At 42.5% G+C, this 25,936-nt stretch overlaps 3 protein-coding genes across 9 annotated transcripts in view; 2 read left to right on the forward strand and 1 right to left on the reverse strand.

The window, feature by feature from the left end:
• LOC109874179 (40S ribosomal protein S14) overlaps positions 1–2,458 on the forward strand; it is a 2,750-nt gene extending 292 nt beyond the window's left edge. Inside the window, exons 2-5 of the mRNA XM_020465988.2 lie at positions 1,213–1,363; positions 1,517–1,678; positions 1,959–2,035; positions 2,346–2,458. Coding sequence (XP_020321577.1) covers positions 1,215–1,363; positions 1,517–1,678; positions 1,959–2,035; positions 2,346–2,413 — 456 coding nt within the window. The 5' untranslated portion in view covers positions 1,213–1,214 and the 3' untranslated portion in view covers positions 2,414–2,458. The remainder of the gene's footprint in view (positions 1–1,212; positions 1,364–1,516; positions 1,679–1,958; positions 2,036–2,345) is intronic.
• A 15,712-nt stretch (positions 2,459–18,170) lies between these two features.
• Positions 18,171–21,374, forward strand: cd74b (CD74 molecule, major histocompatibility complex, class II invariant chain b). Its single transcript, XM_020466198.2, has 7 exons — positions 18,171–18,541; positions 19,074–19,243; positions 19,436–19,506; positions 19,614–19,641; positions 19,771–19,980; positions 20,883–20,924; positions 21,069–21,374. Exons 1-7 carry the CDS (start codon positions 18,465–18,467, stop codon positions 21,074–21,076), a joined length of 606 nt encoding a protein of 201 aa, XP_020321787.1. The 5' UTR covers positions 18,171–18,464; the 3' UTR covers positions 21,077–21,374.
• On the reverse strand, positions 21,370–25,936 carry LOC109874338 (SLC35A4 upstream open reading frame protein). 7 transcript variants are annotated; one of them, XM_031809278.1, is made up of 4 exons: positions 25,918–25,936; positions 25,260–25,337; positions 23,181–23,279; positions 21,370–22,957 (listed from the first exon to the last, which is right to left on the reverse strand). In XM_031809278.1, the coding sequence occupies exons 2-4, from the start codon at positions 25,272–25,274 to the stop codon at positions 22,760–22,762; spliced, it is 312 nt and encodes a 103-aa protein (XP_031665138.1). In that variant the 5' UTR covers positions 25,275–25,337; positions 25,918–25,936; the 3' UTR covers positions 21,370–22,759. The 7 variants fall into 7 exon arrangements, with proteins under 7 accessions (XP_031665138.1, XP_020321791.1, XP_020321789.1 ...); XM_020466202.2 differs by lacking the exon at positions 25,918–25,936 and adding an exon at positions 25,706–25,899; XM_020466200.2 differs by lacking the exon at positions 25,918–25,936 and adding an exon at positions 25,604–25,898.

Consider the following 25,936-nt stretch of genomic DNA (forward strand, 5'->3'; position numbering starts at 1 on the left):
TTTTCATCATCGCGAGGCCTGAAAATGTAGTTTGCTGAAGCACATTGAGTGGGGTTCATGTGTAACTAGTTATATTAACCATATTATGCCGAATGTCTTCACTCGTGTGCATGTTTGCTGCTGGGAAGTGTTATCTATGTCTTTAATTGTACCGGAGTGTAGCTTGCTCATGGTGCGCTAACGGTTAGACATTGTAGCTAGCTTGCTGTCGCGTTGATTGGACCGTGCTAACCAGGTAAACTATGGGCTACTGTAGTTTTTAGTCTTTACATTGTTGTGACAAAGCACACAGTCGTTTTATACATTCTGGTGTCTGGTAGTTAACAAAAAGTTAGTTGATGTTAAGGCCACTCCACTGGCTTGTGTTGCCATGTGACACTTGTATACACTGGTGTAAAGTTCCTAAGTAAAAAATACTTTAAAGTACTACGTAAGTCGTTTTGGGGGGGTATCTGTACAATTTTTTATATTTTTCCTACTTTAACTTCACTACATTCCTAAAGAAAATAATGTACGTTTTACTCCATACATTTTCCCTGACACCCAAAAGTACTTCACATTCGTTACATGTTGACAGGAGAATGGTCCAATTCACACACTTATCAAGAGAACATCCCTGGTCATCCTTACCTACCCTACTGCCTCTGATCTGACGGACTCACTAAAAACACAAATGCTTCATTTGAGTGTGCCCCTGGCTATCCATCAATAAAAACAACAACATGGTCTGGTTTGCTTACTATAAGGAATGTTAAAAGGTTTTTACTTTTGGTACATTTCAGCAATTCCATTTACTTTTTTATACCAAATACTTTTACTCTAGTATTTTACAGGTTTGACTACCGTGAGTTGTTTTCTATTAAGTTACCTTTACTTTTACTAAAGTATGACATTTGAGTACTTTTCCCACCACTGCTTGTATATAACGTTAGCTAGTAATTAATGGTCAGTTGCAATAATGGTTGACATTTTGTTAAATATTCTCATTGTGCACATAACTAGTGAGTGACACTTTTTAAATACAGCAATTCAAACGCATCTTGTGGTGAAGTTGTCTCAATGTATCCATACCCTACCAGGAGTCAGGATCTAGTCAGTTTGATAGATATAGAAACGTTACTTCCTGCCTCGCCCCAATCTGGTCACTTGCTAATGCCAGGATTGGTAACTGACGCTTAAACTAAATGCTGACCAACGTGCATTCCTTTGCAGCTATGGCACCTCGCAAGGGTAAGGAAAAGAAGGAAGAACAGGTCATTGCCCTGGGACCTCAGGTTGCCGAAGGCGAGAATGTCTTTGGAGTCTGCCACATCTTTGCATCCTTCAATGACACCTTTGTTCATGTCACTGACCTCTCCGGCAAGTAAGTACTGAAGGCATTGGAACCATGAATGCTCGGCTTTGGAAAATATTCAAGTGACCTGATAGATTATCAATCGATGTCATCACATTGTCTGTGCAGTGTTCAGTGTTGATTTCAAATTCTTTGCCCTAAACGTGTCCCGGCACCCTCCAGGGAAACTATCTGCCGTGTGACTGGTGGTATGAAGGTAAAGGCCGACAGAGACGAATCCTCCCCCTACGCTGCCATGTTGGCCGCCCAGGATGTGGCACAGAGGTGCAAGGAGCTGGGAATCACTGCCCTGCATATTAAGCTGAGGGCCACTGGTGGTAACAGGTAATGAATCCCTCCCTCTGTTCACTGAAGCGCAACCTTTTGTTGCTCTGTCAGACCTTGTCTTTTGTACATCCATGGGGTTGCACAGTGCTTGATGTAGTTAAATAGTTTTGGTAGGCCACATAGTTTCCTTTTGACTACTACTCCACTGCAAATAGAACAATCCATTTAGGGGTGCAGTCTATATTTTGCTTAGTCTTCTGAGTTGTGGAACTGGATCTCTCTAGTAGACTACACATTAGATTTCTCTTTTGTGGAACTGTGAACATTTGCCTTTCAGAACCAAGACCCCTGGACCAGGAGCACAATCTGCTCTCCGTGCCCTTGCTCGTTCTGGCATGAAAATCGGACGCATTGGTAAGCAACTCTTCAACTCTTCTCTTGGCCTGTTTTCTTGGGAGTTTCCTAAACAAGGAGGCTGTGTAATTTACATGACAGTTTACACTATACTCTCGTATGCTGTTGTCACAACCATGGCATTTTTACACTTCAGTCATTTAGCAGACGCACTTATTCAGAGTGACATATCGTTAGCGAGTCGCTCTGTTCCAATGCCCTAAAGACAATGTTAATTACAAATGTAAATGGGGATGTCAATGAATCTGGCATTCAATGTACAATTCTGTTAATGCATGTGAAGACCATCCAATGCTCGCTCTTCTTGCAGAGGATGTCACCCCTATTCCATCAGACAGCACCCGAAGAAAGGGAGGTCGTCGTGGGCGTCGTCTGTAAATGTGCTTTGAGTTTTTCACTCAATAAAAGGTTAATTCCAAACAACTGTTTTGTCTGGTTCTTCAGTGTGTTTTCTATTTGTTCCAAGTCTTTCTAGGAAAATTCATATATACATACATACAGTACCAGTCAAACGTTTGGACACCCCTACTCATTCAAGGGGTTTTCTTACTTTTTTCTACATTGTAGAATAATAGTGAAGACATTAAAACTATGAAATAACACGTATGGAATCATGTAATAGCCAAAAGTGTTTTTATATTTCCGGTTTTTAGCCACACTGCCTTGATGACAGCTTTGCACACTGTATTCTCTCAACCAGCTTCACCTTGAATGCTTTTCCAACAGTCTTGAAGGAGATCCCACATATGCTGGGTACTAGTTTGCTGCTTTTCCTTCACTCTGCGGTCCAACTCATCCCAAACCATCTTAATTTGGTCGAGGTTGGCTGATTGTGGAGACCAGGCTATCTGATGCAGTACTCAATCACTTTCCTTGATCTAAGCCCTTACACAGCCTGAAGGCATGTTGGGTGATTGTCCTGTTGAAAAACAAATGATAGTCTGTTCCAACCGCCGCGTCTTTGTGAGATGTAAAGTAGGTGAACGGATGATCTCCGTATATGTGGTTCCCACTGTAAAACATGGAGGTGATTTATGTAGAATAAGGCACACTTAACCAGCATGGCTACCACAGCATTCTGCAGCAATACACCATCCCATCTGGTTTGCGCTTAGTGGGACTATTATTATTTTATTTAACTGGGCAAGTCCGTTAAGACATCTCATTGTAAAGCATTTATTTTGGCTGCAATTTCTGAGGCCAGTAACTAATGAACTTATCATCTGCAGCAAAGGTAAGTGGGTCTTTTCTTGTGGCCGTCCTCATGAGCCAGTTTCATCAAAGCACTTGATAGTTTTTGTGACTGCACTTCACTTTCATAGTTCTACATTTTCTGGATTGACAGACCTTCATGTCTTAAAGTAATGATGGACTGGCGTTTCTCTTTGCTTTTTTGAGCTGTTCTTTGACATACGGACTTGGTCAATTACCAAATAGGGCTATCTTCTGTATGCTGACCTTGTGACATGACTCCATGTGTGATTTTTTTCATAGTTTTGTCATTCCCAGGATGCGGGCATGCATAATCACAAATCAACATGTAACAGTTGTTAAAGTACTATGTGAATTTCACCAGGTTCATATATCAATATGTTGTGTTGATTTGATTTGTTATGCATGCCTGCATCCTGGGAGAAGGGGAGTGTGTACTTACGTTTTGCCCGGCGTGCAAAAGTTTGATTCTTTTAAGTACAAAGTCATACACACAGTGTTTTGTTCATGAATAATTATGTATATTTAGAGGTTACTCATAAGTGGATGGTATTGATAAGATGCACTTGTAATTGTACTTTTTAGGATGATATCAATATTCTGAATTCAACATGTGGTTAATAGCTAGCTAAGGTATTAGCAGGCTATTGTATGTGTGAACGATGGCTAGCTCCTCGAATGATCCCAGTCCCTCCTATTGTGCATCTGTTGTAGAAAGAGGCGACGATTCTCAGAACATATGTGCTCTACAAATGTTTTATTTCCTTTTGGATGCAGGATGCAGAGAGTCAGTTATGCTTGATTAAAACTACCTGATCTCCAAAGTCCACGTTTATAGTCTCAATCAACCACACACAACGCAGAGTTACAGCGGTGCAGTATAGCACCGGCTACACTATATTAATATATGAACCTGGTGAAATTCACAAAGTATTTTAACAACTGTTAAATTCACCCCTCCTTAATTTCACCAAATGTGGAAACTACCAAGCTCAAGGCATAATTCTGAATTCAGCTCAAAGTTACCCATAGGGTTCAAGGAAAGTGAAGGTTGGTCAGGCCTTCAACTGCCCCTAGATGCACAGTGCCTCTTACACTATATGTACCTTAGCAGTAAAGGAAAAAAACAGTAATTGTGTACTATGTTAAACATGCACCTTCTGGGGGATTGACTCAATTAGTCTCTTGACTGGTTTAACTACCCTCCATGGCCTTGTGCGACCTGCCACTGGGCTGATTTTATCAGGTGCATTACAGTGGACTGGGCTAGGGGCCATGGTGACTAATAGTGGTTCTGGCCTTAGATCAGTGATCAGAAGAAGATTTGAAGGAATCAGCTCCAGGATCTCAGGGGTGCTTCCCAAATCATTTTCCTCAGGGAGGTTTTGTCTTTCCATCCAATGTCCAGAGCTCGGAGTAATTGCTTGAATCCTCCGCCATCCAAGATGCACTTTCCTCCCCAGAGTCTTCCATGTCTTCCCTGTCCAGTCCATCACCGGAGTGCATGGCCTCTCCTGCATCTACATTGATGGAAGATCCCGCAGCATCACTGTCATTGAAGTGCTCTGAATCGTCGATTTCAAAAGGCAGGAAGTTCACCTGCAGCAGTAGTTTTCTATGAACCACCACCTCTCTGCCGTCGTGGTCTTGGATTCTGTACATGTGAGTTTGTGGATTGACTGAAGTCACTGAAAATCTCAGGATTCCACTTGTCAGCCAACTTGCGGCTTCCCCGTTCACCCTTGTTGGCGATGAGGACACGATCCCACATGGACAAACTGATGCCTCTAAACTGCTTGACGTACTCCCAACCATGTTGTCTCTGGTGCTTGTCAGTGTGCCTTTGGGCAACACTCATAGCTTCCTTCAGCCCAGTGATCAGAGTCTGGACATACAGTGCCTTGCGAAAGTATTCGGCCCCCGGCACTACAAAGTATTAACTTAAGGGGGCTGAATAATTTTGCACGCCCAATTTTTCAGTTTTTGATTTGTTAAAAAAGTTTGAAATATCCAATAAATGTCATTCTACTTCCTGATTTTGTCCTACTTGTTATTGATTCTTCACAAAAAAATACAGTTTTATATCTTTATGTTTGAAGCCTGAAATGTGGCAAAAGGTCGCAAAGTTCAAGGGGGCCGAATACTTTCGCAAGGCACTGTACTTGTTGCAATCCACAACACTGGAGTCATCAAAGACATTGTGGAACATCACATTCACTGGTAGCCGAGGGACCCTACCAAACATGAGAAAGAATGGAGCATATTCCGTAGTCTCATGAACAGTGAACAGCATTTTAGGCAAATGTCAATGACTGGATTTGTTCAGGCCAATGTTCTTTTGTTTTCAGGAGTAGACTCCTTAGCATGTTGCCTAAAGTCCTGTTGAAGCGTTCAGTCTCTCCATTCCTCATTGGGTGATATGCAGTGGTTCTTGACTTTTGAACACCGGAGAGCTTAAGCAGTTCTGCTATTAGCTCGCTCTTGAAATTCACACCCTGATCAGTATGGATCCTTGTAGCACATTTTTGTAGACACAAAAGACATGATCCCACAGCTTACAAGCCACTTGCTTGGCTGTCTGGTTTCTGCATGGCCATGCATGGGCAACTTTAGTGAAGTGGTCAGTCACCACCAGAACGTGAGTTCTTCTTACTGTCTTCCGTGGTCCAAAAATCCAAACACACCAACTCCATGGGAGAGCAGGTTTTGATGCTCCGTTGGCTCTGGAGTCTTTGCTAGAACGCATCTCTGGCAGCAGTGTACATACTCCTTGATGTCTCTCTCCATTGCAGGCCAGAAAAACCTCTGTCTGGTCAGGGCTAGAGTTTTAGCTTGGCCTTGATGTCCTGCAAGGATGTGAATGAGGGTCATTGCTTTGAGTCTCAACACCTCTAGTTAGACATACTGGAACTTTCTCCGGTTTGTGTGACTCTCCTTAATGACACTATACAGAACTCTCTCTTAGGATCAAGTGGTCCCACTGCTTCATCAGCAACAACACTTTAGAAGAAACAGCATATCGGTCCCATCTGGTGAGCCATTTCTTATTGAAGATGAAAGGAATGGCCTTGGAAATCACAGAGTCTTGCAGCTGGAGACCCCAAAGTTCCTCATACGAGATTTCAGGCAAAGTGGCAATACCAGGAGAAAGCAGCTGCTGGATATTGGAACCAAGCTGGATTGCTTGCATCTCTGTTGAACATTTCCAGTCGATATGGAGCTGACATATGGCTTTCACTTCAGCAGTGGTCAAGGAAGGAACAACTCCTGTGGATAAGAAGCCCACAGGAAGGCATCTTAAACATCATCATTCAGCGTCCCAACAGCATCAGACAGAAGTGCTTGGTAGGACTCCCTCATCAGTCTCTGCGTGACAGTCCCTACGAAGGGGTCACGGCTCAGTGCATCTGCTACTGTATTCATGCTCCCTGGAATACGCTTCAAATCAAAGTTGTATGCTGCCAGCTTGGCAACCCATCTTTGCTCACAAGTGTCCAGCTTGGGTTTTGTCATGATGTACGTTAACGGGTTACTATCTGTCCAGACAGTGAACTTGTACCCCTTAAGCCAGTGACTGAATTTCTCACACATGCTCCATTTCAGGGGTAGAAATTCAAGTCTGTGTGCCAGATACCTTCTCTGTGCTTACTCAGGGTCTTGCTCGCGAATGCTATGGGCCTTGCTTTATCTTCACCTTCAGGCACTTGACAAACCACAGCCCCGAGACCATCCAAAGGGGCATCAGTGAAGAGAATGAACGACCTCTCAAAATCAGGGTGAGCCAACATGACACAATTCAGAAGAACATCCTTTAGCTTCTAGAATGCAACGACACACCCCTCAGTCCAATCTGATAGCGTCAGCTCCCAAAAAATCACACGGTTGCCTTTCTTCTTTCCATCTCTTCCTCTTCTCTTTTGACCCCCGATGTGCATACAAGTGCATACAAAGGCTTGGCTATGGGGGAACAGTCAGGAATTAAGTACTGGTAATGTAATACCATAACCAAGATGGATTTCAGCCTCCAAACAGAGGGAGTGCATCCGTCTACCTCCATCAGCTGAGCTTGGCTCATCTTGGCAATGGCCTCCACCTTCTCCACCCCAAATCCGTAAACATAGGCACCCTCATAGATATCATCCTAATCATCCTTCCCTCCAAATACACCTCTGCTGTCTTCAACCAGGATCTCAGCGATCACTGCCTCATTGCTTGCGTCCGTAATGGGTCTGCGGTCAAGCGACAATGCCTCATCACTGTCAAACGCTCCCTAAAACACTTCAAAGAGCAGGCCTTTCTAATCAACCTGGCCCGGGTATCCTGGAAGGATATTAACCAAATTCCGTCAGTAGAAGATGCCTGGTTATTCTTTAAAAGTGCTTTCCTCACAATCTTAAATAAGCATGCCCCATTCAAAAAAATGTAGAACCAGGAACAGGTATAGCCTGTGGTTCACTCCAGACCCGACTGCCCTTGACCAGCACAAAAACATCCTGTGGCGTACTGCATTAGAGTCGAATATCCCCCGTGATATGCAACTTATCCGGGAAGTTAGGAACCAATATACACAGGCAGTTACGAAAGCAAAGGCTAGCTTTTTCAAACAGAAATGTGCATCCTGCAGCACAAACTCCAAAAGGTTCTGGGACACTGTAAAGTCCATGGAGAATAAGAGCACCTCCTCCCAGCTGCCCACTGCACTGAGGCTAGGAAACACTGTCACCACCGATAAATCCACAATAATTGAGAATTTCTCTACAGCTGGCCATGCTTTCCACCCCTACCCTGGTCAACAGCCCTGCACCCCCCACAGCAACTTGCTCGAGCCTCCCCAATTTCTCCTTCACCCAAATCCAGATAGCTGATGTTCTGAAAGAGCTGCAAAATCTGGACCCCTACAAATCAGCAGGACTAGACAATCTGGACCATCTCTTTCTAAAATTATCAGCCGAAATTGTTGCAACCCCTATTACTAGCCTGTTCAACCTCTCTTTAGTATCGTCTGAGATCCCCAAAGATTGGAAAGCTGCCGCGGTCATCCCCCTCTTCAAAGTGGGAGACACTCTAGACCCAAACTGCTACCGACCGATATCTATCCTACCCTGCATCTCTAAGGTCTTCGAAAGCCAAGTTAACAAACAGATCACTGACCATTTCGAATCGCACTATGCAATCTGGTTTCCGAGCTGGTCATTGTTGCACCTCAGCCACAGTCAAGGTCCTAAACGATATCATAACCTCCATTGATAAGAGACAATACTGTGCAGCTGTATTCATAGACCTTGCCAAGGCTTTCGACTCTGTCAATCACCACATTCTCATCAGCAGACTCAACAGCCTTGGTTTCTCAAATGACTGCCTCGCCTGGTTCACCAACTACTTCTCAGACAGAGTTCAGTGTGTCAAATCGGAGGGCATGTTGTCCGGACCTCTGGCAGTCTCTATGGGGGTGCCACAGGGTTCAATTCTCGGGCCGACTCTTTTCTCTGTATACATAAATGATGTCGCTCTTGCTGCTGGTGATTCTCTGATCCACCTCTACGCAGACGATACCATTCTGTATACTTCTGGCCCCTCTTTGGACACTGTGTTATCTAACCCCCTAGACGAGCTTCAATGCCATACAACTCTCCTTCCGTGGCCTCCAACTGCGCTTAAATGCAAGTAAAACTAAATGCATGCTCTTCAACCGATCGCTACCAGCACCTGCCCGCCCATCCAGCATCACTACTCTGGACGGTTCTGACTTAGAATATGTGGATATCTACAAATTCCTAGGTGTCTGGTTAGACTGTAAACTCTCCTTCCAGACTCACATTAAACATCTCCAATCCAAAATTAAATCTAGAATCGGCTTCCTGTTTCGCAAAAAAGCATCCTTCACTCATGCTGCCAAACATACCCTCGTAAAACTGACTATCCTACCGATCCTTGACTTCAACAATGTCATTTACAAAATAGCCTCCAACACTCTACTCAGCAAATTGGATGCAGTCTATCACAGTGCCATCCGTTTTGTCACCAAAGCCCCATATACTACCCACCACTGCGACCTGTATGCTCTCGTTGGCTGGCCCTCGCTTCATATTCGTCGGCAAACCCACTGGCTCCAGGTCATCTACAAGTCTTTGCTAAGTAAAGCCCCGCCTTATCTCAGCTCACTGGTCACCATAGCAGCACCCAACCGTAGAACGCGCTCCAGCAGGTATATTTCACTGGTCAGCCCCAAAGCCAATTCCTCCTTTGGCCGCCTTTTCTTCCCGTTCTCTGCTGCCAATGACTGGAACGAATTGCAAAAATCACTGAAGCTGGAGACTCATATCTCCCTCACTAACGTTAAGCACCAGCTGTCAGAGCAGCTCACAGATCACTGCACCTGTACATAGCCCATCTGTAAATATCCCATCCAACTACAGCATCCCCATACTGTTATTTTTTTCTTCTTCTCCTTTGCACCCCAGTATCTCTACTTGCACATTCATCTTCTGCACATCTATCACTCCAGTCTCTATCACTCCAGTGTTTAATTGCTAAATTGTAATTATTTCGCCACTATGGCTTATTTATTGCCTCACCCCCATTATCTTACCTCATTTGCACACACTGTATATATACTTTTTTCTATTGTGTTATTGACTGTATGTTTTGATAATTCCATGTGTAACTTTGTGTTGTTGTCTGTGTCGCACTGCTTTGCTTTATCTTGACCAGGTCGCAGTTGTAAATGAGAACTTGTTCTCCACTAACCTACTTGGTTAAATAAAGGTGAAATACAAAAAATCTCAGTCCACTGACACATTGTCCTTTTTAATGATTTGTCCAAGGAATTTCACTGTTCTTCGTAGGAAGTGGCATTTCTTGGGTGCTAGTTTGAGGTTGTTGGTACTTAGATGGCTAAACACAACTTCAAGTCGCTGCAGAGCCAGTTCCTCGGTGGGTGCAAAGATCAACAAGTCATCCAGGTAACAAAGGAGATTTGAGAAATGTAGGTCCCCAAATATACTTTCCATCATTCTCATGAAAGAGGCCGGGCTGTTACACAGACCCTGTGGCATGCGATTGTACTCATAAAGTCCCATCGGTGTGGTAAAGGCTGTGCACTTCTTGTCCTCACATGAACATGAATCCTGAGGGTCAAGTCCATGGTGCTGAAAAATGCACTGCCACCAAGGGCTGTGAGAAAATCTGCTTGATGAGGAAGGGGATGAGCGTCCTTCACCGTTCGTGCATTCATCCACCTGAAGTCAGTGCCTAAACTCAGACTCCCATCTTCCTTCCATACCATGACTAAAGGGGAGGCATACTCACTAACCGACTTGCGTATAAGGCCTACATCCTCCATATTCGTTAACGCCTTCCTCAGCTTCAGGTAATGAGAGAACCCTTCTGAATGGTAGGCGGAAGGGTCTGTCATCAACCAGGTGGATACGGTGAACATAACCCCTGGATTCTCCACAGTAACCTTTCGGTTACTGGCCCAACACTCTAACCACTAGGCAACCTGCCGTGAAGGCCCTGAAAGATTGTTGCATCCTCATCAGCCAAGCATGTAGACACATCGTTCAGCTTCATGTTACGTCTTAGAGTGAGATGTTTATTGGAACAGTTTACTACCTTTAAAGGGGCCCAGCCATGTCCTCTCATGGGCATAATAACTACCCACAAGTATGTTTCTGGCCATGACCTTTGACCTGGTAGGCTCGACTATTACAGTGCTGCCTGGAGACAATGCCACATTTTTTTAGGAAGTTTACCCCAAACTAAGTGTTCAGTCTTGGGAAAAAGAGTCACAGCTTGAGTAAGCTTCATGGTTCCAATCTTGCCATCAAATTCCTGTCCCTTCCATCTTGTGACACTTGTCATCATCTATAGAAACTGCCCACACACTGTTGAGTGAGTCTGGCCATCCATGTTGTTGACTAACTTCCAGGAGTGATCAAGGCCCCTCATGCAATAGATGCTTAATGACATTCGATCCCAGGATAAGATCATCATGCTGTCCAGGAACAACTAGGGTGGGCACTTTAACATCTATCCCATAGATTTGCATCTCCAAATCATAGAAACACTTTGATGAGGCCTTCTTCCCCCCCACAACCCACTAACACTAACTCTGTAGGAGGCTGATAATGCTGAGGAAGGGCACCTGCTTCCAAATTTCTTTGCTCAACATGTTCACTCAATGTACAGGCCATAGATCCAGTGTCAAGCATGCCCTTAAGCAGCACTTTCCCATGTACAGACACAGAGCTGTAAAACAAATCTGAAAAAGCCTCAGCCTCTTATGATCCTAACATAACAGAGCACAACATCTCATGTTTTCTCGAGATCATCAAATTCTTTCTTGGGGGCAGACAGTTGAACACCCACATTTCCCCCCTTCACCTGTGGGCATGTCAGTTGAAAGGTTGCTGCTGTGGTGGGTTTCTCTGCTGCTGTGTTGGGCGTCTCTCAACGCCAGAATTGGCATAGCGTTACCCCTGTTTTAGACAATTTGACTTCCAATGATCAGGGGAAAAGCACCAGAGGCACAAGTTCTCATGTCTAGAGTAAATCACAGTGGAGTGATCTGTTGATCCACAAACCCTGAATTTCCTAAGCCTGAAGGGCTTGTGTGAAACCATAACAGGTGGTGCTCTTCTCTGAGGTACGTTCAAGCAGCTGAATGAGCGTCTCGATACTTGCACATCTTGTTTGGCGGTGAGAGAAGTGTCACTGCATGCACCCGCATTGGCCCCGCCTTCACATGGAGTTGCCTGGGGTTCATAGATTATCTCCTGTACTTCACTTGCAGTCCATTTCTCAGCAGACTTGTGTTGGAATACTTCTGCCAGTTTGGGGTCAGGGCAGTGTTACAAACATCATGAAGACATCTGAGTTGGTGCTGTCAGTCTTCTTACCTTGTCTCTTAAGGCCCTCGTCAGCGACATCTACGGCCTTGTTCAATCGAATCCAACACTTCATAACAGCCTCTCCGGGTACAGGTTTAGTATTGTACAACTCAGCTAAAGGCATGCATGAGTAGGCCAATTCGCTGAAAGTCTGTTTCAGAATGTCAAATACAATCTCTATCTTCTCTGTAGGATCAACAGTTGTCCGATTGCGTAAATGTATCTTTACCATGTCTCTTTCTTTGCCAGATAATCAACAAATCATCTCATACGATTATTCCCCAACAGGACACCCCTTCCTCCTCAAGTATATTCTCATCGGCTCCTCCCATTTATGAATGGAGCGTTTGTCTGTACCATCTCCTCTATATGTAGGTTCCTTCACGTCTGATTGCATGATGAACTTCATTTTTACTGAGGTCTACATATCCTGCTGACTCCGAGTGATGATCCCTTATCTTCTCTGTACTTACTGGTGGCTCATGAGTGCTGAACCTACCACTGTATTTTTTCCCTAATGGAGCTCCCTATTTCCCGGGCTAACTGAGTGACCAGCTCAGCTAGACCATCTACAGGGGAATTTTGATTAACACTAGATGAAGGGCTTTCATCAGAACTTTCTTTTGGAACCTACTGCACCTACACGTTCTACCGTGGTTTAATCAGGGTATGATAAAAAACCTCCACCTCTCGGCAGTGAATTTGGGTTCATCATCACCATTATAAGATGCCATGTCACTAAACCACTGTTATGTTAAAATGTATGTTGGTGAACACACTTCTATGTTAGTTAACCATAAACAGCACTCTCAATACATTGTTTTCAGAAACATTATTAAACAGGAAAGAAAAGACTGCAGTTCCACTCTTTGCCACAAGGCGACAGGAGTACCTCAATGATGTGAAGAGTCTCTAGAGCAGCAGCGCCTGGTAATTGAGCTAACGTCGATCAACGATGAATAGGCTGTCATTGAAAATAAGAATTTGTTCTTAACTGACTTGCCTGGTTAAATAAAGGTAAAAATAAAAATAAACTGGGATCAGTCGAGTAGCAAGGCATCGTTCGCACATACAATACCTTAGCTAGCTAGTAACCACATGTTGAATTCAGAATGTTAATATCATCCTAAAAAGTACAATTAAAGTCTAAGTCATAAAGTCTAAATATACAACATTATTCATGAACAAAAAAACTATGTATGGCTTTGTGCTTAAAGGAACCTTACTTTTCTGAAAAGGAGTGCCTACCTCTCATAGTGCATCAAAATTATTTGAGCACAAGCACCCAGGGCAAGGCACGCAGGGCAAAAAGCACTTGAGCACGAGCACGCAGGGCAAAAAGCCACTTAGTTATCACTTTTGCCTTATGGCAAGGTGCTCCATCATGCTAGAAAAGGCATTGTTCGTCACCAAACTGTTCCTGGATGGTTGGGAGATGTGGCTCTCAGAGGATGTGTTGGTACCATTCTTTATTCAGTGCTGTGTTCTTAGGCAAAAGTGTGAGTGAGCCCACTCCCTTGGCTGAGAAGCAACCCCACACATGAATGGTATCTGGATGGTTTACTGTTGGGATGACACAGGACTTATGGTAGCGCTCACCTTGTCTTCTCTGGACAAGCTTTTTTCCGGATGCCCCAAACAATGGGAAAGGGGATTCATCAGGCTTTACCCCAGTCCTCAGCAGTCCAATCCCTGTACCTTTTGCAGAATATCAGTCTGTCCCTGATGTTTTTCCTGGAGAGAAGTGGCTTCTTTGCTGCCCTTCTTGACACCAGGCCATCCTCCAAAAGTCTTCTCCTCACTGTGCGTGCAGATGCACTCACACCTGCCTGCTGCCATTCCTGAAGCTGTATGTTGACTGTATGTTTGTTTTACTCCATGTGTCAAACTGCTTTGCTTTATCTTGGCCAGGTCACAATTGTAAATGAGAACTTGTTCTCAACTTGCCTAGCTGGTTAAATAAAGGTGAAATAAATTTAAAAAATTTAAAAAGAAGGCCTGATTGACACAGTCTCCTCTGAACAGTTGATGTTGAGATGCGTCTGTTACTTGAACTGTTTTATTTGGGCTGCAATTTCCTTTTTTCTTTTAATTATTAATCCCCCAATCCCCCTTTTTTCTCCCCAATTTCATGGTATCCAATTGGTAGTTACAGTCTTGTCTCGTCACTGCAACTCCCGTACGGAGAGGCAAAGGTCGAGAGCCATGCGTCCTCCGAAACACAACCCAACCAAGCCGCACAGCTTCTTGACACAATGCACAACCCGGAAGCACCGTACACCTGGCGACCTGGTCAGCGTGCACTGCGCCCAGCCCGACACAGGAGTCGCTAGTGCGCGATGAGACAAGGATATCCCTGCCGGCCATACCCTCCCCAACCCTGACAACGCTGGGCCAATTGTGCGCCGCCCCGTGGGCCTCCCGGTCGCTGCCGGCTGCAACAGAGCCTGGGTTCGAACCCAGAATCTCTGGTGGCACAGCTAGCACTGCGATGCAGTGCCTTAGACCACTGCGCCGCCCGGGAGGCTGGGCTGCAATTTATGAGGCTGGTAACTATAATTAGCATATCCTCTGCAGCAGAGGTAACTCTGGGTCTTCCATTCCTGTGGCGGTCCTCGTGAGAGCCTGTTTCATCATAGCGCTTGATGGTTTTTGTGACTGCACTTAAAGGAAATGTTCTATATTGACTGACCTTCATGTCCCCCGTACCTTGTCACAACACAACTGATTGACTCAAATGCATTAAGAAGGAAAGAAATTCCACAAATTAAAATATTTTGATTTGTTTAACACTTTTTTGGTTACTACATGATTACATATGTGTTATTTCATAGTTTCGATGTCTTCACTATTATTCTACAATGTAGAAAATAGTAAAAAATAAAGAAAAACCCTTGAATGAGTAGGTGTTCTAAAACTTTTGACCGATAGTGTATATATTTTTATTTCCACATAGGTTGGAATAATATTGTGGAAATTATGGTAATACCCTTTCAGTGTATGAGCTTTTTTTTTAAAGACTGCCTAAAATTTCAGCCTGGTTTGGTGTGATGGGGTTTTGGCCTGACTGGGGACATCACTAGGTGATACATTGGTTAATAGAGCAATGAGTTCCAAACCTCTCTGGCACTAAAGGCTAGTTTTCAGTTTTCCCCTCCCCATCCGGACCACTCCCAGACAGTCCTAGCAAGATTCTTGCTTGAGAAATTGCTCTTTGCTAAGAAGCAAAAAAAAGTCAATTGTTGGGGGGGGGGGGAAACAGTAAGGTACTTCATTTTTACCGAGGATGGTTTGATATTGACATAAAAAACATCTGGACTGGTCCATTAATTTCCATCAGTCTCGCTGAGCCACTGCATGTTTTGCCAATGCTTTGTTTTATTCCTGTTCATCCACACTGCCGGAAGTCGATTTTTGTTGGACCACTCAAAACGGGTTTCAATACCACAATCCAACCCTTTTAAATTAAACTAACAAATGATGTTATAGATAATTATTTGAATGAGAACAAAATGGAATATTATTAGCTGATAAAGTAGTCAACATTTTGTAGTGACAAATATTTCTGCTTGTACTTCATGCACGTAATCAGTCTGGGAGAACCTGGATGTCTATCGGGAAAGGGGGATACCTAGTCATTTTTGTACAACTGAATGCATTCAACCAAAATGTCTTCTGCATCTAACCCAACCCCTTAACCCACAATGCTCTTAAACACTGTCTTGATGCGCGCCACCCCCCCATACACATATTTAGCAGATGTTACTGGAGGTGTAGCGAAATGCTTGTGTTACTTGCTCAGTAGTATCTAACAATTCAAAACAATACACCACGTCTAAAAGTAAATGGATATAATTAAGAAATATATAAATATTAGGACGAGCAATGTCGGTGTGGCATTGACTAAAATACGGTAGAATACAGTATTTACATATGAAATGAGTTAAACAGAATGGAAACATTATTAAAGTGACCAGTGATTTCATGTCTATGTATATAGCGCAGCAGCCTCTAAGGTGCAGGGTTGAGTAACCAGGTGGTAGCTGGCTAGTGATGGCAGTCTGAAGGCCTTGAGCTAGAAGCTGATTTTCAGTCTCTCGGTCCCAGCTTTGATGCGCCTGTACTGACCTTGCCTTCTAGATGGTAGCTGGTGACTAGATAGTGAACAGGCCGTGGCCCAGGTGGTTGATGTCCTTGATGATCTTTTTGGCCTTCCTGTGACATCGGGTGCCATAGGTGTCCTGGAGGGCAGGCAGTGTGCCCCCAGTGATGCATTGGGCAGACCGGACCACCCTCTGGAGATCCCTGAGGTTGTGGGTGGTGCAGTTGACGTACCAGGCGGTGATACAGTCTGACAGGATGCTCTCAATTGTGCATCTGTAAAAGTTTGTGAGGGTCTTAGGGGCCAAGCTAAATTTCTTCAGCCTCCTGAGGTCGAAGAGGCGCTCTTGCACCTTCTTTACCACACTGTCTGTGTGGGTGGACCATTTCAAATTGTCAGTGATGTGTACGCCAACGAACTTCAAGCTTTGCACCTTCTCCACTGCGGTCCTGTTGATGTGAATGGGTGCGTGCTCACTCTGCTGTGTCCTGAGGTCCACAATCAGCTCCTTTGTTTTGTTGACTTTTCCTTTTCCTGACACCACTCTGCCAGGGCCCTCACCTCCTCCCTTTAGGCGGTCTCGTCATTGTTGGTAATTAGGCCTACTACTGTCGTGAATCAGCTGTGTAGTGCTAGTGCAAAAAAAAAAAAAGTGCACCCAGTGGGAGCCCCAGGACAAAGTTTCGGAAACTCTGCGCTAGACTACCTGCCGCCCCTGAGTTTACACAGGCAACCCAATTCTGACTTTTTTCAACAAATGTGTCTTTTGACCAATCACAGATCTTTTACACGTTCCTCTGCCCAGGCATTGCTGATTCATGCCAGATCTTACAACCCCTGGATTTGGTATTTTACATACCGGCTAACAACATCTTATAGCAATCTGTCAGTCGATGAGGCACGCAATCATTAGTTGATGCATGCAACATCTGAGCAGGGGAACGTGACCTTTGTAACTGCTTTGTAATGTAAACTCATTTGGGCTATTACCCTTCATTGGCCACCTTTTTGACCTTTCGTCCAATGTACTAATCATTGGTTCCAAATAATTAAGTGTGGTTCATGTTTTAAAGTAAAATTACTGTAAATTATCTTTGGGAGATTTCTAAATGTGACACTACTAGGGGGAATACCATTGTCAGACAGGTAAATTCCCATCAGATTTTCTCTGACAAATTCCCCTTATTAAAGAAGAGTCTATTATCCCTGAGGTGCAATTAATTTGGCAGTACATAGTAAAAACAATAGACACATTAAATACAGCAATATGTGCACAACAAATATACCTCTAAACCAGACAAGAATAGTAAATTCATACCCAAACAGTACACATTGAGGGATTGTATTATATTCAAATGTTGGGTCCCATAAACACAAAACCTACTTCACTTTTCTAGGGGCTGGTTTCCAGGACACAGATTAAGCCTAATCCTTAAAAAGCATAGTCAATGGAGATTCTTAATTTAAATAGTTTTTTAGGCCAGCATTAATCTCTCTGGGAATCCTGCCCTAGAAGTTCCAACTAACCATTTGATCTCTTTAACAAGAAAATTGTTTAAGGTTTAGTCACAGGTTATCCATTATATTGACCAGATACTTAAGTGGCAGCTCTAACAATGAATTATAGTTAATGAGAGGTAAAATACGCGTGTGGACAGGCACAACTCCGATATAAAGTGTTTTTCTCAACGTGGCTGGGATGTCACGTGTCCTACTTATATCAGTACACTAGTGACAACCTGAACATTACGAAATGTATATTCGATCAAATAAGGCATACGTAGTAAATAAGCAATTACTTTTTTCGTTAATTAAATTCGAAACTCCTATTGACCTCCAGCAAAAACGACTCGCTTGGTGAGCGAATAAAAAAAAAAATGCCACCTGCTGGAGAAGACAGATTTAGGGCCCAGTTATGCCTCGCTTCGCCTCTTCCTCTCTGGTTGAATTGCTGCAGACACCTAAAATATTGTAGTTCCTCTTTGTGTTAAATAAAATATTCCACCAACAACTGCTGATGCTGATCAAGTCAGCCAATCAGAAATCATTTAATGAAACCAAACTGTCCAACCTGAGTTTATTTTATGAGTCAGGGACTTTCCTTGAATTTGACCAATCTCAATTTCCCTTCTCCTCGGACAGGTTATAAACGGTGTCTGTTTTGGGTGAGCCATTTCAGATTGAAACCCCCTTTAAAAGGTTGTAACAGAGAGACTACTACAGGATGTCGGACCCACAGAGACAGCCCCTCATCGGAGCTTCCAGCGAGCAGACCGCAATTAATGTAGGAACTACAGCAGAGTAAGGAATATTACATACATTTTTATCTTGTCAATGTCTTTATTATAATGTTCTAACATTTACAGGGTAATTTCAAATAAGTCGTTTTATGTCAAAAAAAATATTCCCAGGGGAAAGGAAACAATGATCAAACTGACAAAAATGTACTTTTTTTGCCAAACTAAAAAGCATGATCATCACTACTATGCTGGCCAAAAGCCTATCTATATATACAAATTGTTGAGCAGTATTAGTTTAATCTGTGATTACATAAATTGTGTGTATATATATATATACACACTGATAGATTCCTGTGTCTGCCCAGCAACCCCTGACGTCATTCTTTTTTGTTGTGAAAATAATATTACCGTCATAAAGAATGCATGATTTAGTATGGTCTAGTAATTGATTCAAATCTTTTTTTTTGCCACATACACATTTATATTGATTACTGTAATAGCGGAATTATACGAAAAGTCCCATCCATCAGACTTATAACAAAGCAATAAACTATTCATCATGTTCTCAATTTCTATATTCTGTCTCCTCACAGAGGGTCCAACAAGAGGGCCTTCAAGATAGCTGGTTTCACCCTCTTGGCCTGCCTGCTCATTGCTGGTCAGGCTCTGACGGCCTACTTCGTCCTGGGCCAGAAGAACGACATTAAAGACCTGCAGGAAGAGAGCAAATCCCTGAAGAAGGAGCTGAGTCAAGGGCACGCAGGTGAGACAATATGCTCTCCTCAGGACCTGGTCCTGTAAAGTTCTGGTGTTAGCTAATGGCTATCAGAGCTACACCCTTTATTTGGAGCCTTTTGAACAGGAAATTAGTAAACTGCCACTCAAAAAGATACTGTATCTTATGTAGGCTAGACTATGTAAATGTATATGAAAGTTTCTCTCTTTCTGTCTACAGCTGTTGTCCCCATGAAGCTGCATGTGCCCATGAACACCAACCCATTGCTGATCGATGAGTCTGCTGATGAGGTCAGTCTTCAGCTAAAGAAATGACATGTTAAACCATGATTAGCATGCTTAGCAGTCTCTTGAATATGCCTTTATTCTCAGTTCTGTCTTTCGGCTTCCTTTTTCAGGGGACATCTACCCAAGGGCCAAAGGAAGGTATGAAATGTTATTCATTGACATTTCAACTGTCATGCCAGTAAACCCCCCTTTCAAAGCTCCCCCACCCCCTCTTTATCTCACTTCCTCTCTCATCACATAACATGTAGGTATCTTTCATCAACACAGGATCAGGTTCTCCCACACAGTGTCAGCTGGAGTCAACAGGGTTGAAGCCAGTGAGTATTGAATCCTTCCGACCCCAGTGTGATGAGCAGGGCAACTACCTGCTCCAGCAGTGCTTGAACGACAAACCCCTTTGCTGGTGTGTGGATGCCAGTGGGAAGCAGCTCTCTGGCACCGTAACCAGTGGGCCTGCTAGGTGCGGCACCACATCCGGTAAGATCCTGTTTGAAGTTGATTATTCATTTTGAAGTTGAATATAGATGGATATTATTTTTTTAAATTTGTATTATTATACTCAGATGTTGGGTCCCATAAACACTAGACCCACTTCACTCTTTTCTACTTTAGGGACTAGTTTCCCAGACAAAGATTAAGCCTTATCCTTAAAAAACATGCTCAATAGAGAATCTCCATAGGAATTGTTTTTTAAGTCCAGGTGTGGTCTTAATCTGTTTCTAAACAAACTGACCCTAGAAGTTCCAACTAACCATTTGATTTCTTGAACAAGTGCACTATTTTCAGTTTAGTTGCATCAGAGACAAGATATTTTAGTTCCCCTTTGTGTTCAAGAAAATCTTCCACTAACAACTGATGATGCTGATCAAGTCAGCCAATCAGAAATACTCAAATGAAACCAAACAATTCCAACCTGAAGTTCCTTTATGAATCAGGAATTTTCCTTGGACCTGACTGGTCTCAGTTTCCCTTTCTTCAGAGAAGATAGATATTAATGCATTTTTTTGTGAATTAATCCATTGTGGTTCATGCTCTTAGATTATGTATTATTATTATGTATTCATACTAGGGCTGTCAGAGTTAATCCGTTAACTCAAATGTATTTTTGTCATTTTAGGGCACTATTTATTTTATGCAATAATTCGCAGTCTGAAAGCATTCAAAATAGATAATCTATTCAGCTAAAAACAACAGTGCAATGTCAAAACAAGTTTACATTGAGGTTAGATTTTGTTTACCATTACTTATTAACATCTTGATTTTGTTCTATTCTTGTAATGCTTTTTGTATAAAAAAATGTAATTAGTTACATTTAAGCAAATACAGCGATTAACTCTCATAATAGTTTGACAGCCCTAATTCACATCCATTTTTTACAGCACTCAATCATGTGATGGCCATACCTGATGGGATGCTGAGTAGTAAGTACCCTTGTGGCATGTAATTTTCCAATAAAATAGGAAGCAATTAATCGTTGACCTTCAAGTATCGCCTGACTACATGTGTATGCTGTAAGGAACTATCTGGCTATTCTGTTGGTAATGTACATTTCTTTTTATTTACAGAGGAGTAAAAACCAGTGAGCTGTGAGGACCAGTAAAACTGTCCCACTAGACATATCTACATTTAAGCACTTCCTTTCAGAATGCGCTGAATCTGTGGACATTCTAAATAATCCAGCACATGGATTTGAAAACTAACAAGTTCTCGTTTGTTGTATTTTCTTTATGGGTCTATTTAATTAACCTATGATTTTGATACAATAAGGCCAGGTGTACTAACTGCTGCTCACTGCTAACCATAAAACTGAGATTAGGCCAACCAAGGTGTAACTCATTCTAGCTAATAAAATTAAGTCAAAATAAATGCCACTGAAATGAAACACTTTATTTAAAGGGCTGCCATATAAATGACATTTCATACCATTTCAAGTGTACACACCAAAGCAAAAGAAAATGCGCAGCTACATTTTGTCACAAGAACAGACATCACTGACATAGCATACCTCATGTATGGAAAACCAATTATAAATGCTCTGCTATTGGTGATTTCTCATGTCACTGTGAGATGAAGCCGATATAGATTGCATGTTAGTGCTGAGAACATGAATAACTGTGAGCATCTCATTCTATTAGGCTCCAACATCTGTCAGTCTGGTGACAATGGCAGTGGTTTTCAAATCTCTCCTCTGGCATTTTTTAAGTTTAGTTTTAGCTCTGAAATGGCACGCCTGATTCTGATTCACTATTCAATGGTTTGATGATTAGTTGAACCAGGTGTGCTAGCTGTGGAATATTTCAAATACATGGAACAGCTGGGGGTCCTAGAAGCTAGGAGACTACAACCCACTCTGAGGACAATATCATTAACCTAATAGTGCATGGCTCAAGATTGGGCCTAGTAAACAAGTATTGTGGTAAATCAGAAACTTCTCCCATGTAGTTCGTTCTGGCTGAGAAGGCAGTACTGAAGATTAATAGAATTGCAATGCTTGAGACAGATGTCCAGGGTTATATCAGTTGGTATATGGATTTACTTTGCTAAATCACAGGAACTCCTGGCAGGACCACCTGACCGATATGGATGCAAACTGCGGGTCGATAGTTCCCCTGTAGAGGTCACTGTGCACCATTATATAGACTGCATTGTGATGTACTCAGTGTACAGAACTATCAACCAGACACAAAAAACACTGGTCTACTAGGAACAGGTCAATACAGGTTTACAGTGACCTAAAAGTCAGAACATAGGCAGAGAACTTGCTAGGGACAGATTTGTAGATATTAACATAATATTCTCATGGTCATGTTTAACATATGGGTACTACAGTATGTTGTAAATATAATTTGGGTATAACAAGGTTGGATGGTTAATCTACCAAGCAAGACCAAATTGAAAGCTGTCCTGAGGCAAAGAAAATCTCCCCCTATAAAGCACCCACTTCCATCAGTAAAATCCCCATTGCATAAAATAAGAACATTATCTTTCCAGTTAATATATATTTAAAAAATACATAAGCCCCTGAGGAGTATTGCACACATTGCAAGAGATGATTGTGAAGACGTGATGCATAATTCAAGCAACCATATTGGTTTTTCCTAAACTTCTCCACACAAACAAAACATCATTTTTCTGAATTCAGTACCATTGTGCAATCTAAAACTGAAGGCTGTGGAGTGGAGTAGTTCAATGGATATTTTATAGGGGGCAGGTTTTTTGGTTCAGTGATCCATCTTCTCCCCCAGAACCAGGGCTGCTATTTGCCAGGTCCTTTTAGAGTGTTGAAAAAGTCTTTCAGGGTTTGCTCGATGTTGGGCACACCAAAATTTTGAGCTGCAAAGATGCCTGTGCAAGTCCCAAGGATCACACCCAAAACCGCAGAGGATCGCAGCCTAGACACAATATATCCTGCCAAGAAGCCCTTAAGGAAAGGGGAGGCCAGCACACTGCCACCCTGGAACAACAAAAAGTCACCCTCATGTTTGAAACACACAACAAACGGGTATGATGTTCATCTAAGGCCCATCTGACAGTTTGACAAGATGTATGGAAAACGTGTACTCTTATCTGCACATATACAGACCTGATCTATAACAACTACAGAAAAGTGAGGGTTTGTATGAGGTCATGTTTGCGTGAAAGCAGCCAGAGGCCTGCGTGCGTGTCAGACATCTGACCTGTGGGATCCCAGCCTGTACTTCCTTCTCCACACGCCGCTGAATGTCCTCTAGCTGGTCCTTGAGCTCTGCCAGGTCCTTCAGTGGTCTCAAGGGGTCCTGTTGTAGTACATGTCAAAGGTCAATTACATACATATCAAACAGGATTTCAGTTAATATATGAATCTTCTATAATTAGGCGTGGTTTGTCATATCCTGGGTGGCTACTGATAACTGGGAGAAGAAAAAAAATCTACAATGACAATATTAAGAGAAAACAGAATGCAGTAATTCTTAGGACCAAAATGTGAGCCTCAAAACAAGAAAGTAGGGCCAGCCCGCCCGCTCATTAGGCCGCATCGCTCCATCATTTTTTTTGTTTACATAAATCATGTAGCATATACAGTCTATGGTAGAAATAATGTGGTCTTTTCTGTAGCATACAGGATGGAGATAAAATGTATGACAATGTAATGCGACAGACTTTTTTCATCATGCAGGTTTCTCCGATCAAATAGTATAACCTAAATGGCGCCCAATCAAATAAACAAATGCACTGCCATGTTAAACAATGTATCCTAAACATGGGCCTGGTCAAAGTAAAATGGACAATCAGGATACTCACAACTGCTCTCCAGGAGTTACACACCGTGGGCTAAATTGTCACGATCAGTGGTTTAAAGTTCGTATCCGTATATTTCTGATAAACTGAACATTGAGAATCTGAATTTCCGCTGTGTAAAAGCATTGATTATTTTTGCAAATAGGATCAGTTTAACTCCTGATAAAGTTAGCTGGGTTGCTGATATTCCGAATTTAAATAGCCAAATTGATTAGTCACAGAAATCAGGACTAATAAAGCCAAAGTAACTGCCTGTTTAACAAACCGTAAGCCTACCACATGGATGGGCATTCATAAAATTCCATTCTAGCCTACACCCCAGAAAGCACGGCCCAACGCAAGAGTCTTTCTTTGGTGCATTCCGGACCGGCCTTGACGTTTATGTTTGGTTCAAATTTTGTTCGGTCTGGACCAATCTTAATTTAGCCGAAATGTAGACTGCACATAAAGTTGGTAGCACCTTAATTGTGGTAATGGCTGGAGCAGAGTCGGGAGTTGTTACATATACATGGTTTCCAGGTGTTTGATGCCATTCCATTTGCTCCATTACAGCCATTATTAGGAGCCGTCCCTCCCCTCTTGTGATGGACGTCCATGTTTGGTTCAGATTTGGTCTGGTCTGAATTTGGTCCAAACATAGACGTCTATACAACTTTCATTCAGAACTGAAAATGAATTCACGTCTGTAAAATAACTATTTAAACGTCCAGAAAATACGTATTTTTGCCATTCATTCAAAACCTACATTTAACCTAACTTCGGCGTCTGGAAACCACGTATTGTAATGAAACAGGCAGGGAGCAGGTCTCGAACACTCGACCTTCTATCCCGAAGTCCAGCGCGTTCTCGACTATGCCCCAAAAGCATGCTCGAGCGGCAGAGTCGATATCCGCGCTTATAAACCCTGCGTCGTTTCAACGTCATTTTGCTTATTGGGACTAATCTAGTTTGTCTCACCTTGTGCAGCAGAACGGCCAAAATATATTCCATTCAAATCTTCTAATGGTTACTGTCACATTACCTACATTGTACACTAAATCCATTATTCGGCGATACTAATGCTTGTTAATGTAGTTTACGTTACTGTTTTACTTTCTTGATCGACTTTTGATTACTCTAGACTAGTGTACACAGAACAACTTTGACAGCTCATGGGAAATCTACAGGCCATAAATATGGCTTATGAGTATCGTGTTTCTATTCTACATTCTTACAGACATTATACCCAGTATAATAACGGCTGCAGTCGCCCAATGGACTAGTAAATCAGGTTGTTGATACGAATGGTAATGTTTAGTTAGCTAACATTAGCTAGCTAGTAGCCTAGCGTGACAACTCTTCCGCAAAAACATAAAGCTAGAACAACTACGGTCACGTTATCTACATTGAACAGACCTGAAGGTAAATAACGTTAATAAACAAGTACTACAACTGCGAATAAAAGCTCAGATTTTAACTCCCGAATTTATGGCACTAACCTTGTCGTCCGCCATGTCTTCAAATCAATGCTCCGTCAGTCTGTACCACTGACTTATGACTGGGCTCGATTTTCTTTCCTGCTCGAAGACCTTTAGTTATTTATTTTAATTTAACCATTATTTTATCCGTCATAGAGTCCAATGTATATTTTACAAATGAGCCATGAATGACAGAAATTACAAAATGCAAGCAGAAAGAAAACAAGGGCATAAAAAACAAACACATTCATCAAGGTATTCAATAAGCTTTCTGAATTGCCATAGACACTAAAACATCCACTCAGAATGCCGTATTCTGGAAGACGGTAACTCAAATCAGCGCCGACTGTTTTTACTCTGCTTACTTGCTACATCGGTGTTTCATTATCTTTACAATGTGTCAATGTTTTATATCTTTATGACATTGAAGCCAGTCCTGTAGCCTGTGCACAGGTAACAGGACATACCAGGCGTAAAGTCAGCGCGTTATATTATTAGTAAAAATCAACTGGTTTGAAACAGACTTTTTTAAAACTAGGGCAAATGTGTATTTGCCTGGCTACCCAACTCCTTGCTCTGGCCTAACGCTAAGCCACGTTCACGGACGTAAATTTCTTCTCAGCAATGAAGTATGTAGCGATCCAGAGATATTAGAGAAAGGAGGAGATAGTAATCCTACAGGCATGAATGGAAGGCCG

This window comes from Oncorhynchus kisutch, linkage group LG29, assembly GCF_002021735.2.
Source record: "Oncorhynchus kisutch isolate 150728-3 linkage group LG29, Okis_V2, whole genome shotgun sequence".
NCBI classification, from domain to species: Eukaryota; Metazoa; Chordata; class Actinopteri; order Salmoniformes; family Salmonidae; genus Oncorhynchus; species Oncorhynchus kisutch.